The 14,470-nt window shown below is 53.2% G+C and overlaps 1 protein-coding gene across 2 annotated transcripts in view; it reads right to left on the minus strand.

The window, feature by feature from the left end:
• LMTK2 (lemur tyrosine kinase 2) overlaps positions 1-11,654 on the minus strand; it is an 89,454-nt gene extending 77,800 nt beyond the window's left edge. The window contains exon 1 of one of the 2 annotated variants that reach the window (XM_062179689.1): positions 11,382-11,654. In XM_062179689.1, the coding sequence (XP_062035673.1) occupies positions 11,382-11,463 (82 nt within the window). In that variant the 5' untranslated portion in view covers positions 11,464-11,654. Of the gene's footprint in view, positions 1-11,375 lie in introns of both variants that reach the window. The other variant, XM_062179688.1, reaches the window with a different exon arrangement.
• Positions 11,655-14,470: the final 2,816 nt, after the last annotated feature.

Here is a 14,470-nt window from a genome sequence, read left to right on the forward strand (position 1 = left end):
TAAAGGTTGCAACTGTAGCCTTGGCCAGCATATTTCTCTTGTGTGGTACAACAAACACATGGGTTAGGATGACCCTTTTAAATTTAAATTACAATGGGGGCCAGCACTGTGGCACAGCGGGTTAACGCCCTGGCCTGAAGCGCCGGCATCCCATATGGGTGGTTCCAGACCCAGCTGCTCCACTTCTGATCCAGCTCTCTGCTGTGGCCTGGGAAAGCAGAAGATGGTTCAAGTCCTTGGGCCCCTGCACCCGCATGGGAGACCAGGAAGAAGCTCCTGGCTCCTGGCTTCGGATCAGCGCAGTTCCTGCTGTTGCAGCCAATTGGGGAGTGAACCAGCGGAAGGAAGACCTCTCTTTCTTTCTGCCTCTCCTCTCTCTGTGTAACTTTGACTTTCAAATAAATAAATCTTTTTTTTTTTTTTTTTTGACAGGCAGAGTTAGACAGTGAGACAGAGAGAGAGAGAAAAGTCTTCCTTCCGTTGGTTCACTCCCCAAATGGCTGCTACATCCGGCTTGCTGCGCCGATCCAAAGCCAGGAGCTTCCTCCTGGTCTCCCATGTGGGTACAGGGGCCCAAGCACCTGGGCCATCCTCCACTGCACTCCCGGGCCACAGCAGAGAGCTGGCCTGGAAGAGGGGCAACCGGGACCAGAACCCGGTGCCCATATGGGATGCCGGTGTTGCAGGCGGAGGATTAACCAAGTGAGCCACGGTGCCAGCCCCAATAAATGAATCTTTTAAAAAAAATTTTCAATTACAATGGTTTCACTTTTAAATAATGGCAACTTCTCTTTCAAAAATCACTATGGCAGGACAAGTGCTGTGTGTAGCAGGTTAAGCTAACACCTGTGACAATGGCATCCCACAGGGGCACGGGTTCGATCCCAGCTGTTTCACTTCCTATCCAGCTCCCCGCTAATGAGAAATCAGCAGAAGATGGCCAAAGTGTTGGGGCCCCTGTGTCCACATGGGAGACCCAGATGAAATTCTTGGCTCCTGGCCTTGCCCCAGTCACTATGGCCATCTAAGGAGAGAACCAGCGGATGGAAGATGATCTCTCTCTCCTCTGTCTCTGTAATGCTGCTGCCTTCCAAATAAATTAGCCAATCTTTTTTTTTTTTTAATTCATAGAAGCTTATAAAAAATCTTTTTCTCCTACCCAAGGCATAGGTTACCAAAAAAGAAAAGAGTCTATGATATTCTTAAACTCATTGCTTACGTAAGTTTTATAATGCAGCAGCCTCCAAGACAGTTCTCTTTCTCTTGCTCATTGTAAGAATATTTTGTATATATTAATACACCCAATAAAGCTTAAAAAATAAAACCTACTGAAAAATATAAACTGATCTACACACACTAGGCAATAGCCCAATGAATAAGCTTAGAAAAATAAATGCTCTTTGAAAGCAAGAAGCTAATGACACGACATCATACTGGGAGGAAAAACCCTGCAAGGCGCTGCCCGGGTCAGGAATCGGGTGCACGTCTCCCAGGGGGCCTGGAAACACCCTTGCACGGCGCCTGCTCCAGCTAGTTCCTGACTCAGGCTGCGGTGGGCTGACGCCTGGCACATCCACGCCACGAGGCTCTCAGTCAGCGCTGGCACGTGTCAGCCTCCCGGCTCACAGTCTGACTGTTCACACGGGTTATTTATAACAGGTAAAGAGGCTACTGCTTATACCAAGTCCCGGAGAAGGAGCTGAGGTTTAAAGCGCACCTCCCGCACACAGCACTGGTGGTGCTCAGGACGGGGCTCTCCTCAGGCCTCAGCTGTTGACGTTGCTTTAAGATGTTCTTTTCCAGGCCTGCATCTAACAGAAAGTGAAACGTGTGATGAGGGGAGGGGGATGGCATCCGCACAGCACTGCAAATGCAGATTTCAGGGCCACCTCCAGAACCCACACAGGGGACGAGCCTGCATTTCTGTGGAGGCCTACAATTCTGCTTTACACAGACATCCTTACATTCTCCCGAAGCACTCCCAGCTGAACTGGTCCCCGGCTGGAATTCACATCAAAACAGTGGGGAGGGTGCAGGTGAAACAAGATGGATCAGGAATTTAAAAAATGGTTGCTGCTGGGGCAGGGGAGCCGTCGTAGTCACGCCTGTGCATACACGAAATTCCGCAGGCGGCATCGGCAGACAGACGAGAACACGTCCCAAGTCCCCAAGCTCCCCCAGAGACCCACGGAGGACATTTTATCTGAACCTCGGCCAATCTGAGTTGTCTGCAATCCCTTTCAACCATTTCCAGTGTGGAAAGAGCTCCTAAAATAATCCTCACATCTCACAAGGCTGCTCCCGGAGACAGCAAATCAAGCCCATCCTCCAGACACCCAGAGCTCTAAAAAGAGAAATAAGACGCTCCCAGCATCACTGAAATGGCAGCTGGAATATGCGTGGAGGTGTTACACGGCCTGGGTGGCAGGGGGAAACACGGGCAGAGTCCTTGTAGCTCATCCGTCTCAAAGAAGCCCCTCGTCTCTCCAAAATCACAGCCCGCAACACCAAATACCAGGTGTAGGTAGGAGATCAAAAGTCTTGTCGCGGGGTTGGTGCTATGGTGCAGGGGGTTAACGCCCTGGCCTGGGGTGCCAGAATCCCACATGGGCACCGGTTCTAGTCCCGGCTGCTCCTCTTCCAATCCAGCTCTCTGCCATGGACTGGGAAAGCAGAAGATGGCCCAAGTGCTTGGGCCCCTGCACCCACATGGGAGACCCGGAAGAGACTTCTGGCTCCTGGCTTTGGATCGGCGGTGCAGCTCCAGCCATTGCGGCCACCTGGGGAGTGAATCAGCAGATCGAAGACCTCTCTCTCTGTCTCAACCTCTCTCTGTAACTCTGTCTTTCAAATAAATAAAATAAATCTTAATAAAAAATTTTAAAAGTCTTGTTGCAAAAACGTCCCAGGAGCCCCAAGCAACTCCAGCTTCGTTTCCAGGATCATTCTTCAATAAGAGAACCAGGGCTCCCAGGAGAAATGCGTGATTCTAGGGCTGGGACAGGGAGCATTCAAGATGAGAATGCCAGAAAGTTAGGAAGTGTGACGGGGTGAGGGTGGAGGGTATGTCATCAGGACACACGGAGCCAACCGAAGAGCTCGGAATGGCCAAAGCTGGGATAATCTGAACCACAAAATAAATAGCATAATGTTGGACTGCGACCCACAGCCTAGGCCTCCACGCATGCACACAACAGCAATTCAGACGTCACTGGCAGAGGAAATCGCCCCTGCTGAAGAACTCCACATGACCTGGACAGACAGCACCCCTGAAGGAGGGGAGCGTCACTCGGCACCCCCAGGAGCGGACCCTGCCAACGCCCCGTATGGAGGGGCAGCAGAAAGCCCCTCAACATGCCCGCAAGGTCTTCCTCCCCAAGCCCATGCCATCGTCCAATCGTGAGAAAACCCTCGCTGCGGGTCAGTCTGCGAACTCCTGATCTGAGCACCCCGAAACCGTCAGGGGGATCAAAGTCGGGCAGATCGGAGGCACCGAAGGAGACGCTGACAACTAACAGCACGCGCTCCCTGGCAGAGGACGGCGGCACTGGAGATGCCGAGGGGCTCTGCACGACACAAGCGCGTGAGCTGGGGACGCACGCAGGCTTCTCAGGCGTGACCAGCGCCCGGCACTCACATGAGATGGTAACAGGGAGAACTGGAGACAGCTGCACAGGAACTCCCCGCTCCATCTCCGCAACTTGTGTGTGAGTCTACAATCTGCCCAGAAGAAAAAGTGAGTATCTGGTTTTCTTTTTTAAAGATGTACTTATTTATTTGAAAGTCAGAGTTACAGAGAGAGAGAGAAGGAGAGGCAGAGAGAGAGGTCTTCCATCCGCTGGTTCACTCCCCAATTAGCTGCAATGGCCAGAGCTGTACCAATCCGAAGCCAGGAGCCAAGAACTTCTTCCAGGTCTCCCACGTTGTTGCAGGGGCCCAAGGACTTGGGCCATCTTCTACTGCTTTCCCAGGCCACAGCAGAGAGCTGGATCGGAAGTGAAGCAGCCGGGACTCAAACCGGCACCCATATGGGATGCCAGCACTGCAGGCAGCAGCTCTAGCTGCTATGCCACGGCGCTGGCCCCTATTATCTGGTTTTAAATCCTGCAAACTGCCTTGTTCCGGGGGAAGGCCTGTGGCTGGATGGAAAATGGAGTCTGAGGAGAACAAGAGGCTCTAAACTCATGCCCTCTCCCTCCACACACACACACACACACACACAGGTGTGACATTTTATTGAACTTTGCTCTCCCACACCATCTCCATCACCCTCACTTACACGCTCTGGCTGAGCGTCTATAACCTTTCACACCGGCACCAGGCAAACACTAAAAATACCACAGCCATGAGGCACAGTCCTTGTGGTCCTGGTGGAGAGAGCAGACGTCAAGAAACAATGGTGAGGAGTGCTGCTTGCCAAGTACGCATGAGAGGTCAGGCACGATGACTCCAAACCTTTGGAACACACAGTCTATCCATAATTTTCTTGTAATTTACTTATTTATAACCCATAAAAATGTGTTAGTGTTCCACCATATTCTTTACGTCAAAGTCACATAAGTCATGCTTTCAAAATGACGACATGAGAATAAACGAAAACCTGTTACACACCCCAGGGAACACTCTGTTCCACAGGTAAGTGCTCTAGAGCTCGTGAAGGGCGGCCATCTCCAGGGCCTGGGCCAGGACAGGGAGCTCAGCGGGAGGGAAGCAATGTGGCAGCACAGGGGTTCAGCCAATGCCCGCACCCTACATCGGGGTGCTGGTTCCAGTCCTGCCAGCTCTGCTTCTGAACCAGCTCATGTTAATGCATCCTGGGAGGCAGAGATGATGGCCCAAGTGCTGGGGCCCCTGCCACCCATGTGGGAGATCTGGATGGAGTTCCTGGCTCCTGGCTCTGGGTCTGGTGTAGGCCTGGCTCTTGAGGGCATTTAGGGAGTAAACCAGCAGATGGAAGGGGTGTGTGTGTGTGTGTTGTGTGTGTCCATATGTCTGTCTTTCAAACAGATAAAAATAAGTGACTTTTTTTTTTTTGGACAGGCAGAGTGGACAGTAAGAGAGAGACAGAGAGAAAGGTCTTCCTTTTGCCATTGGTTCACCCTCCAATGGCCGCCGCGGTAGGCGTGCTGTGGCCGGCGCACCGCGCTGATCCGATGGCAGGAGCCAGGTGCTTCTCCTGGTCTCCCATGGGGTGCAGGGCCCAAGCACTTGGGCCATCCTCCACTGCACTCCCGGGCCACAGCAGAGAGCTGGCCTGGAAGAGGGGCAACCGGGACAGGATCGGTGCCCCGACTGGGACTAGAACTTGGTGTGCCGGCGCCGCAAGGCGGAGGATTAGCCTAGTGAGCCGCGGCGCCGGCATAAGTGACCATTTTTAAAAACACACTGGGGCCAGTGTTACAGCACAACAGATTAAGCCCCTGCTTGTGATGTCAACATCCCACATTAGAATGCTAGTTCAGGCCGGCGCCGCGGCTCACTAGGCTAATCCTCCGCCTTGCGGCGCCAGCACACCGGGTTCTAGTCCCGGTCGGGGCACCGATCCTGTCCCGGTTGCCCCTCTTCCAGGCCAGCTCTCTGCTGTGGCCAGGGAGTGCAGTGGAGGATGGCTCAAGTCCTTGGGCCCTGCACCCCATGGGAGACCAGGAGAAGCACCTGGCTCCTGCCATCGGATCAGCGCGGTGCGCCAGCCGCAGCGCGCTACCGCGGCGGCCATTGGAGGGTGAACCAACGGCAAAAAGGAAGACCTTTCTCTCTGTCTCTCTCACTATCCACTCTGTCAAAAAAAAAAAAGAATGCTAGTTCAAGTCCTGGCTGCTCTATTTCTGATGCAGCTTCCTGCTACTGCACCTAACAAGGCATCGGAAGATGATGCAAGTACTTGGGTCCCTGCTATTCATGTGGGAGACCAGAATGGAGTTCCTGACTCCCAGCTTTGGTCTGACTCAGACCTCACTGCTGCAGCCAGGAAAATGGAAGATGGATTGATCAATCGGTACGTGTCTTCCTCCCCTCCTCCATGTTCTGCCTTTCAAATAAACCTTATTAAAAAGAGAGAACAAGGTGCTAAAACTGTAGCGTAATGGGTAAAGCTGCCGTCTGCAGTGCCGGCATCCCATACGGGTGCTGGTTTGAGGCCCGGCAGCTCCACTTCCGATCCAGCTCTCTGCTATGGCCTGGAAAAGCAGTGGAAGACGGTCCAAGTCCTTGGGCCCCTGCACCCACATGGGAGACCCGGAAGAAGCTCCTGGCTCCTGGCTTCGGATTGGCCCAGCTGCAGCTGTTGCAGCCATCTGGGGAGTAAACCAGCAGATGGAAGACACACCTCCCGCACCCCCCCAAAAGAGGCTGCTGTAACAGGGAGACTGTAGATGAAAGGTGGGGGCCTGCACACAATGTTTTGCAAACTGTAAGCTGATCAATGTAGTCCTTAAGAAAGTGCCACGAAGGTGGGGAGTGGCGGCAGGAGCAGACACCTGGAGGCCATGCCCTCCTTTGAAGAGCTAGAATCAGATGCAGGGAGCCAGGGACCAGGTTAGCCATAGCACAGGGTTCTGGCACATCTACTTGAGGGGACAGTAACTTAAGAACTCAAAACAGAAAAACAAGCACACACACTAAAATGCGGTACCTGCCAAATCATCCAACCACAGGTAACGTCTGCCGTGCCCACGCACGCTCAGGAGGGCAAGAGTATGGGTCACTCCTGCAGCTGGGGAGGAGAAATGGCCGAGACCAGGAGGGACAGGGAAGGATGGGCGCTTCTCATGCTGTGGTTTCAGGCCCCTGGGACTTCTGCATCTCAAACCGTATGGGCTTTGGAAATGCTGTGCCGTGATAAGCTTTGCAATTAAAAAAAAAATAACTGTTTCTTAAATGCTGAGGCTATTTTTCTGATACGCCTGGTTTTCACAGCAAACAACTGCAGGGCCAAGGCCTGACCAACAAGCCATCTGCCGCCACTTTGAAACGCGTCAGTATTTTGCGCACACGCTGACTTTATCTTATCTGGGCTGGCTTTCTTATGAAACAGTATCTTCCCCATGAAGACTCAAAGCAAAGGTACAAATCAAATCTAAAAACCACGCTAAGGGGCCAGCTTTGTGGCCCAGTGGGTTCAGCCCCACCGCAGATGCTGGCGTCCCTCTCGGAGTGCCAGTTCCAGTCCCAGCTGCTCTGCTTCTGATACCCAGGTTCCTACTAATGCACCTGGGAAAGCAGATGATGATGGCCCACGTACTTGGGTCCCTGCCACCCACGTGGGAGACCTGGACGGATTTCCCAGCTGCTGGCTTCAGCCTAGCCCAGCCCTGGCTGTTGCAGCCACTTGGGGAGTGAACCAGCTGATAAAAGGGCTCGTGTTCTTGCTTGCTCTCCTCTCTCTCTGCCTTTCAAATAAATAAACCTTTTTTAAAATTAAATAAAAACTAACTCAAGTGCAGCATTATATTCCAGACAGGAAATGTGTGTCCAGCTTCTCCTTTCTGTAATATATCTACGAGTAAAACATAGCTAGTAGACTGCAGAGGTGCTCGATTTTATTTAAAAGGGAGAGGGCAGGGAGAAAGACCAGCCGTCGCCACTGTCCACGGGGGTCTACCGGCCCCAGGCTTGTCTTCCCGCAGCTGGGCTCAACGTGCTGCCTTCAGGGACACTTCACCCAAATGCGCAACTGTGTTTGCAATCCAGGAAGCTTACGATTGCTCATGGTTCCTTTAAATAAATTAAAACCAGCAATTGTTCCACACGCAAGAGCTTTAGTCATCTTGAAGTTTAAAAACAGGTTTGTTACATAAAAGCAGACTAATCCAGATCGCCCTAAAACTCTCGCAGAGTCCCCAACCCCACAAATGTCCACACGGTAGAGAACCCACTTATGGATCACACAGAAGTGATGTGAGCCTATCAGGCCATCAGTGTCCCCTTGCCCATCATGTCGAAACAAGCCAGAACACCACCCATCACACCACAAGCTATTCTGAGCAACAGAGGTTCGCTTAAACCCAGTAAATTCTTAAGCATTACCTGTTAAGCGGCTGCCACTCACACCACCTACCGTTTGCCAACTCCACGGTAACCCGCCAAGCTCACTGTGAAATCTAAGGCAATGTAGAAACCTGCGTGGCCGAGTGGCGGGGCGCAGCGACCCGGCCCCATCTTCCCGACACCTCTTCAGGCAGCTGCTCTCATCATCCCCGGTGACAGCCACAGCCTACGGAGCCAGCAGAGGCCAGCGGCCGGCCCAGGCCTGCAAGCCACTGCATGGCAGGGGAGGGTCTCACCCCCCAGCCCAGGTTCCGTGATCAGTCTTGAGTTTTACCCTCAAGCAGACAAAAAAGCTGGGACTCTGCTTCCATGTCCGTCTGCAAGGACTGTTCCAGAGCTCTGAGCATTCCTTACTTAAAACGGTGTCTTTTTTTATTTTCCTTAATTGCACCCGCCCTTTATCTAAATGACACAGCCCACAGGGGACAGACAGGAGGACCCAAGGACTCTAAATTCCAAGGGAAGCGCATACTGGTATCAGCGAAACTGTAGGCATCTGGTAACTTCAACGCTGAGGGCTACAAAACTGGACAGACTTCCTCTTCCCGGGCAAATGAGCGTATTTAGTGGAGGCAAAAGTGGCATCAAGCAAATAGCCCATTACAGCCATCCCCACCTTCAACTAAATCAAATCAAACCGTACAGCCATAAATCGTCAAAGAACCTGCTGAAAATAATCCTTACGTCTCAGAAGCTGTTAAAACAACCACAAAAATTCACACTCGGGAAAGCACTTCCTTTTCGAGATGCAAGTATGTTTGATCTAAAGGGAGAGCCCGGGTCTCCTGGGCTGCCGCTGAATCGGGAGCCGGGTCCCACCGGCCTCCCTGCCTTCCATGGGGGCCTCTAGCTGGAGCTGCTAAAAGCCTTCTCTGTGCTCCGTGACCTCGTACATCACAGAACAATGGAGGCGGGCGACCAGGTCTAACCACTGTCCCACAGTAAGGAGCGCGTTCACAGAGGCACCTACGAGACCCGGCTCCACTCCGCGTCCCGATTTGAGCGGACCGGAGGCTCTCCCAACAGGCACCGAGGTGTCCCGGCAGGCGAGAATGACCAGGAAAGGGACTGGGCCGTCATCTCGCTGGGGTGATCCAACTGTGTGTGGGAATCATGGACTTTCTCCTTTTACATAAGCGCCCTTAGGAGGACCGGCGAAGTCTCCGTCTCCATAGCAACGAGGGCCCTTACAGAAACACAGATTCTCCAGGAGAACGGCCCCGGGAGAGGGACGGTCACGGGCTCTGCTCCCACAGCGCCCACGGGGCCCCGGGTGAAGTTCCACCTGGAGAAGGCAGCCCGCACCTGCTCGGCTTCACGACGCTTCCACGCGTACACACCTCGCTCCACTCGCTGGGTGGTGGAGACACCCTGGATAAGTGGACTCCCACTTCAAAGCTGCACTTTAATCAAAACTGCCTTGTTTCTTCATGCAAATAGGCTGGCAAAGGATAAAATTCAAGGTTTTTTTTTTTTTTTCATTTTTGGTAAGAAGGCATCCTCTGAACAGCGTGAACAGTACGCAAACGAAGGGCAAGGAGGCAAGACTGGCGAGGGATCCGTACTTACGGAAGACGCCCAGCCCTGCCTTGGGGTGGAGTACAGGTCCCTGGACCATCAGAGCTCCAGTGATGTTGTCATCATTTCCTATCTGTTCACAAAAGACGGCACTGAGCTCACTAATTAGGTTAGAATAAAGGCTTCTTTATTCTTCTTGGTCGAAGGTACCTGGATCAATCTGAGATCCACCTCGGTTACCAGGCCTCAGCATGTCATCTGGATGCAAAGACAAACCCCGAATCCAGAACTGTGCACCTTCTCCACCGGAATCGATCCCCAGGTACCCGTGACTCCCGTGCCGCCTGTCTAACCACACACACCTGCCCCCGGAGGATCAGCATTTGAAAGGGAAATCTGCGGAAGTTGCTGCAAATTAGCTCAGGACTTACGCAAGATCTTTTACTGACCGGCTCATTTTCCTCATTGACAACACCCCAACAAAACGCAGTGTCGATAATCCAGGCCTCCATAAAACGGCAAAAGAAGTGCAGTCAATCTAGAAACTTCTCAGATGCCCTCCACAGAAACACTCTTTCTCCACTGTGCTCCTCCGGTGCCGATGTTCAACGTCAGTACCAGCAGCCTGAAATGCCGGGCTTCCCATCATTCCACACCGTCTTTCATAACCTCCCGGTCTCTCTGGGACTCTTAGCCGGGCTCCCTGTGCACATCTAACAGCAACCACTCTTCTTATCTCCCGCATCAGGACACAGAATTCACCTTAACTGAATCTCAAGCCTCGGCAGCCAGGTAAGGGGACTCAACGGAGCTCGGGAAATAATTACACCAGGCTCTCACTGGAGATTTGTTTTAAAAAAAAAAAAGTGTATTGGAGATACTCCCACATTCTGCACCCAATTAAAACTACTCTAAAATAACTCTTGGCCTCAAGAGCATTTCAAAACCAGTTAAGAGACTTGAAGGCGAACCATCACTCAACCAGGAGACTGCAAGCTCCACCTACAATTTAGCTGGTCCCCCCCAGTGGGTCATCTGACCCCAAGGGTTCCCCGTATCTTCAACTTGCAAAACGAAGACCCTGGAATGCATTCTTTTTAAGGTCTCTTCCAGCAACAAAATGCTATGAATTTATGGAATTTCAATCTCTGCCCCATTTTCAAAGATAAGCAGCGAACCGTAATGCCCAGTTAGCCTAGATTTTTTTTTCCTTAAAAAAAAAAAAAAAGACTCAACTTGGGAAGCTTTCTTGGGTTGAACCTGTATTTAGGAAAATAAACCTCAAAAGAAAACGATATGGAGAAAACGGGGGGAGGGGGAGCGGGCGAGGGACCTCCATCACCCTTAGGCTGGTGTGTCAAAAATAAAACAGTAATATTTATAGCTGCTCCCCGCTCCTCCCCAGGGACCCGTTCCGAATAAAAAGCACGGCGTTCTAAAATCAATATACAGAACTGCAGGACAAGTTGCAGGGAGCGAACTCGGCACAGCTCTCCGAGGCCTGTGCACGGTCAAGGGTGATGCAGGCGAAGCCGCGGGGTTTTACCACAGCCGGTGAGCGACGCACCCGAGGCAGGTGAGGTCTGGGAAGGGAAGCAGGACCGCGCCACCCACCCACCCACCGACCCAGGCGGGAGGACCTCCGGGGCAACAGGTCCGGGGCCCGCGGCCGCACAGCCCACCCGGGCAGGGCTGGGTCCCCGCCCCCGCCCCCCGGCCCCGGCCCCACGCCCCTGCGGCAGAAAAGCGCCCTAGTCCCGCGCTCTCGGGGCCTCCGTCCCCGCCGCCGCCGCCGCCGCGGGCCCGCTCACCTGCACCTGTTTGCGGAAGTGGCGCGGCTCGGCCACCGCCGGCGAGCAGCAGGAGGAGCAGCAGCGGCGGCGGCGGCGGCCCCGGCATCTCGCCCACCGCGCGGCCTCCCGGGCGCGGCGCGCGGGTCGCCTTCCGAGGGTCCGCCCGCCGGTCCTGCCTCCCGACGCCGCCTCAGCGGCACCCGCGCCGGCTGCTTCGGAGCACGCACTGCTGCGGCCGAACCTCAGCCCGGCTCCCGGTCCGCACCCGCCGCTCCGGCCGCAGAAACAACATCCTTCCCGCCCGCGCCGCCTGCCCGCGCCGCCGCCGCCGCCTCTCAACAGCAGCAACGGCAGCAGCCCTGCGGAGCCGCGGGCCCGGGCAGCCGCGATCCCGCCGCCATGATGGGCTGCGTCATGTGACGTAGTGCGGGGGCGGGACGCCGTGATAGGCATCCCGGCCGGCCAACGGTCAGTCCGTATCCCCCCTGGAGGCCCCGCCCATCATCCTGAAGGCGGCAAGGTGGTCTCAGGTGCGCCCCCTGCAGACAGAGGCGTGCGTAGACAGCAGGTAATGCACATGACTATTTTTTTTTTTTTATCTTTTTTTTTTTTTTACTTTTATTTAATGAATATAAATTTCCAGTGTACAGCTTATGGATTACAATGGCTTCCCCCCCCCCCAATAACTTCCCTCCCACCCGCAACCCTCCTCCCTCCCGCTCCCTCTCCCCTTCCATTTGCATCAAGATTCATTTTCAATTCTCTTTATATACAGAAGATCAATTTAGTATAAAGATTTCAACAGTTTGCACCCACATAGAAACACAAAGTGAAACATACTGTTTGAGTACTAGTTATAGCATTAAATCACAATGTACAGCACATTAAGGACAGAGATCCCACATGAGGAGCAAGTGCACAGTGGCTCCTGTTGTTGACCCAACAAATTGACACTCTAGTTTATGGCGCCAGTAACCATCCTAGGCTGTCGTCATGAGTTGCCAAGGCTATGGAAGCCTTCCAAGTTTGCCGACTCCAATCATATTTAGACAAGGTCATAAAAGACAGAGTGAGGATAGTAACCAATGATCCTAAGAGTGGCATTTACCAGGTTTGAACAATTATACAGCATTAAGTGGGGAAGAGGACCATCAGTACACACAGGTTGGGAGTAGAGCCATTGGTGGTAGAGTAGAGGTTATGATTACAAAGGAATGAGGCCCAAGTGCACTAGACAGGGCCTAGAACAAAGGACAGAGTCATTATTAGAGGAGCTAAGAAAGGTGCTGTCTAAGCTACAATTAAGTTTTCTGATTGAGAGGCAAATAGAACCTGATAGAAGGGGCTTGATAATAATCTGGTGGGCTTTAGGCCTTGTAAATTCAGAGGCCCAGACCTATCTATCTCTTCACATGGGGTATTATTTTAAATTTAAAAATACAAGAAAATATGATCATGCGTGATCCATCCTGATTTTTTTCTCAATATTCGATAGCATGGAAGAAATGCCTTTTATTTTGTCTTGTGCCACTTTTACTTGTTAGAGCCTTAGGTTGACCTGCACATCCAAACAGCAAGCAAACACAGAATTCCTCTCCCTGGTCACCCCACTGAGTCAGCTGAGCTCAAGCTGTTCCTTCTGCCAGGGGAGCCCTTCCTGTGCCCTCTTGTCTACCTGGCAGGCTGCACCTGTCAAGTGTCACCTGAAGTTGTGACTTCATGGACAAGACTCCTCCCCAGTGCCCAGGAAAAGTGACGGGCGTGGCCTGACCCTAAGCTCCCTGGTGGCCCCCAGTGGCTAGGAGCTGGCACAGGGCCTGGCTTGCAGGAGGTATTCTCAAGGGAAATGGGGCCTGCTCTTGGTGCTGGGTGCTGGGGTGGAGCAGCTCCCCCCTACGCAGGGTGAGGTGAGGCCAGGTCCAAGCAGAAGCATCAGAAGAAGCACTTTCTAGGCACATAAGTGCTCAGATGCCCCGGGGGGTGCTGGGGGAAATGCCAGACTTTTCTGCCAGAAGCCTAAGGGTATGCATAAGGAACTGATGTGACTTTCCCAGCTGGTAGCAGAGGGGCCTCCCCAATTCTCTGTACTCCCCCCAGAACCCATTCTGATTGCCAGCTGCTGGGTGAACCCACAACGCCCAGGGGACATGCGTTGAGCAATTGAGGCAAGCCAATGCCTGCAGCTTTCTGTTGACGGCTGTGTGGGGAAGAGAAGCGAGGCAAAGGTCTAAGGAGAAGCCACGCGGCTGCCTGGTTGTGCTTCCACCCCAGCCTCCGGACTTTGAGCTCACGGAAGCCGAGGCGCGCTCGTGCTGTGCACTGGAGATCCCCGGCTGCCTGCTGTAGCAGTGCCGGTCCAACCAACGCGGTGCCTCATAATCTACGGGGTGATTAATCCTAATTAAGGTGCACCCCAACAACACGTCAGACCTCAGTCACAAAGCAGGTTTTGTTAGGATTTGAGCAAGCCCTGAAGTTGGAATACAAGACTTGTTTTTTTCCGCTTTCACGGAGCAAGGGATAAGGTGCACATTCCTGGGTGAGTGTTTAATAGAAACCTCAGCCCATCACCCACCCGCTGCCGCTGGTTGTACCTTTGCCCAGCACTTCTCTCGAAGGCTCCCAGGCAGGGTTTTCTTTTTCTTTTTTTTTTTTTTTCTTTTCTTTTTTTGACAGGCAGAGTGGACAGTGAGAGAGAGAGACAGAGAGAAAGGTCTTCCTTTTGCCGTTGGTTCACCCCACAATGGCCGCTGTGGCTGGCACACCACGCTGATCCAAAGCCAGGAGCCAGGGGCTTCCTCCTGGTCTCCCATGGGGTGCAGGGGCCCAAGCACTTGGGCCATCCTCCACTGCACTCCTGGGCCACAGCAGAGAGCTGGACTGGAAGAGGAGCAACCAGGACAGAATCTGGCCCGCCGCAGGCAGAGGATTAGCCTGTTGAGCCACGGGCGCCAGCCGCCAGTCAGGGTGTTCACAAAATAACCCAGATTCCGCTGGACTCAGAAAACAGCCCTGGGCACTGTCCCACGTTAGATCCCAAAGAGAAGAAGCCGTACGCACCGGCGTCCTCACAGCTCTGCTCACACGTGCTCGGCCCTTTCCGAGTTCTGCTC

Source organism: Lepus europaeus, chromosome 21 (assembly GCF_033115175.1).
Source record: "Lepus europaeus isolate LE1 chromosome 21, mLepTim1.pri, whole genome shotgun sequence".
NCBI classification, from domain to species: domain Eukaryota; kingdom Metazoa; phylum Chordata; class Mammalia; order Lagomorpha; family Leporidae; genus Lepus; species Lepus europaeus.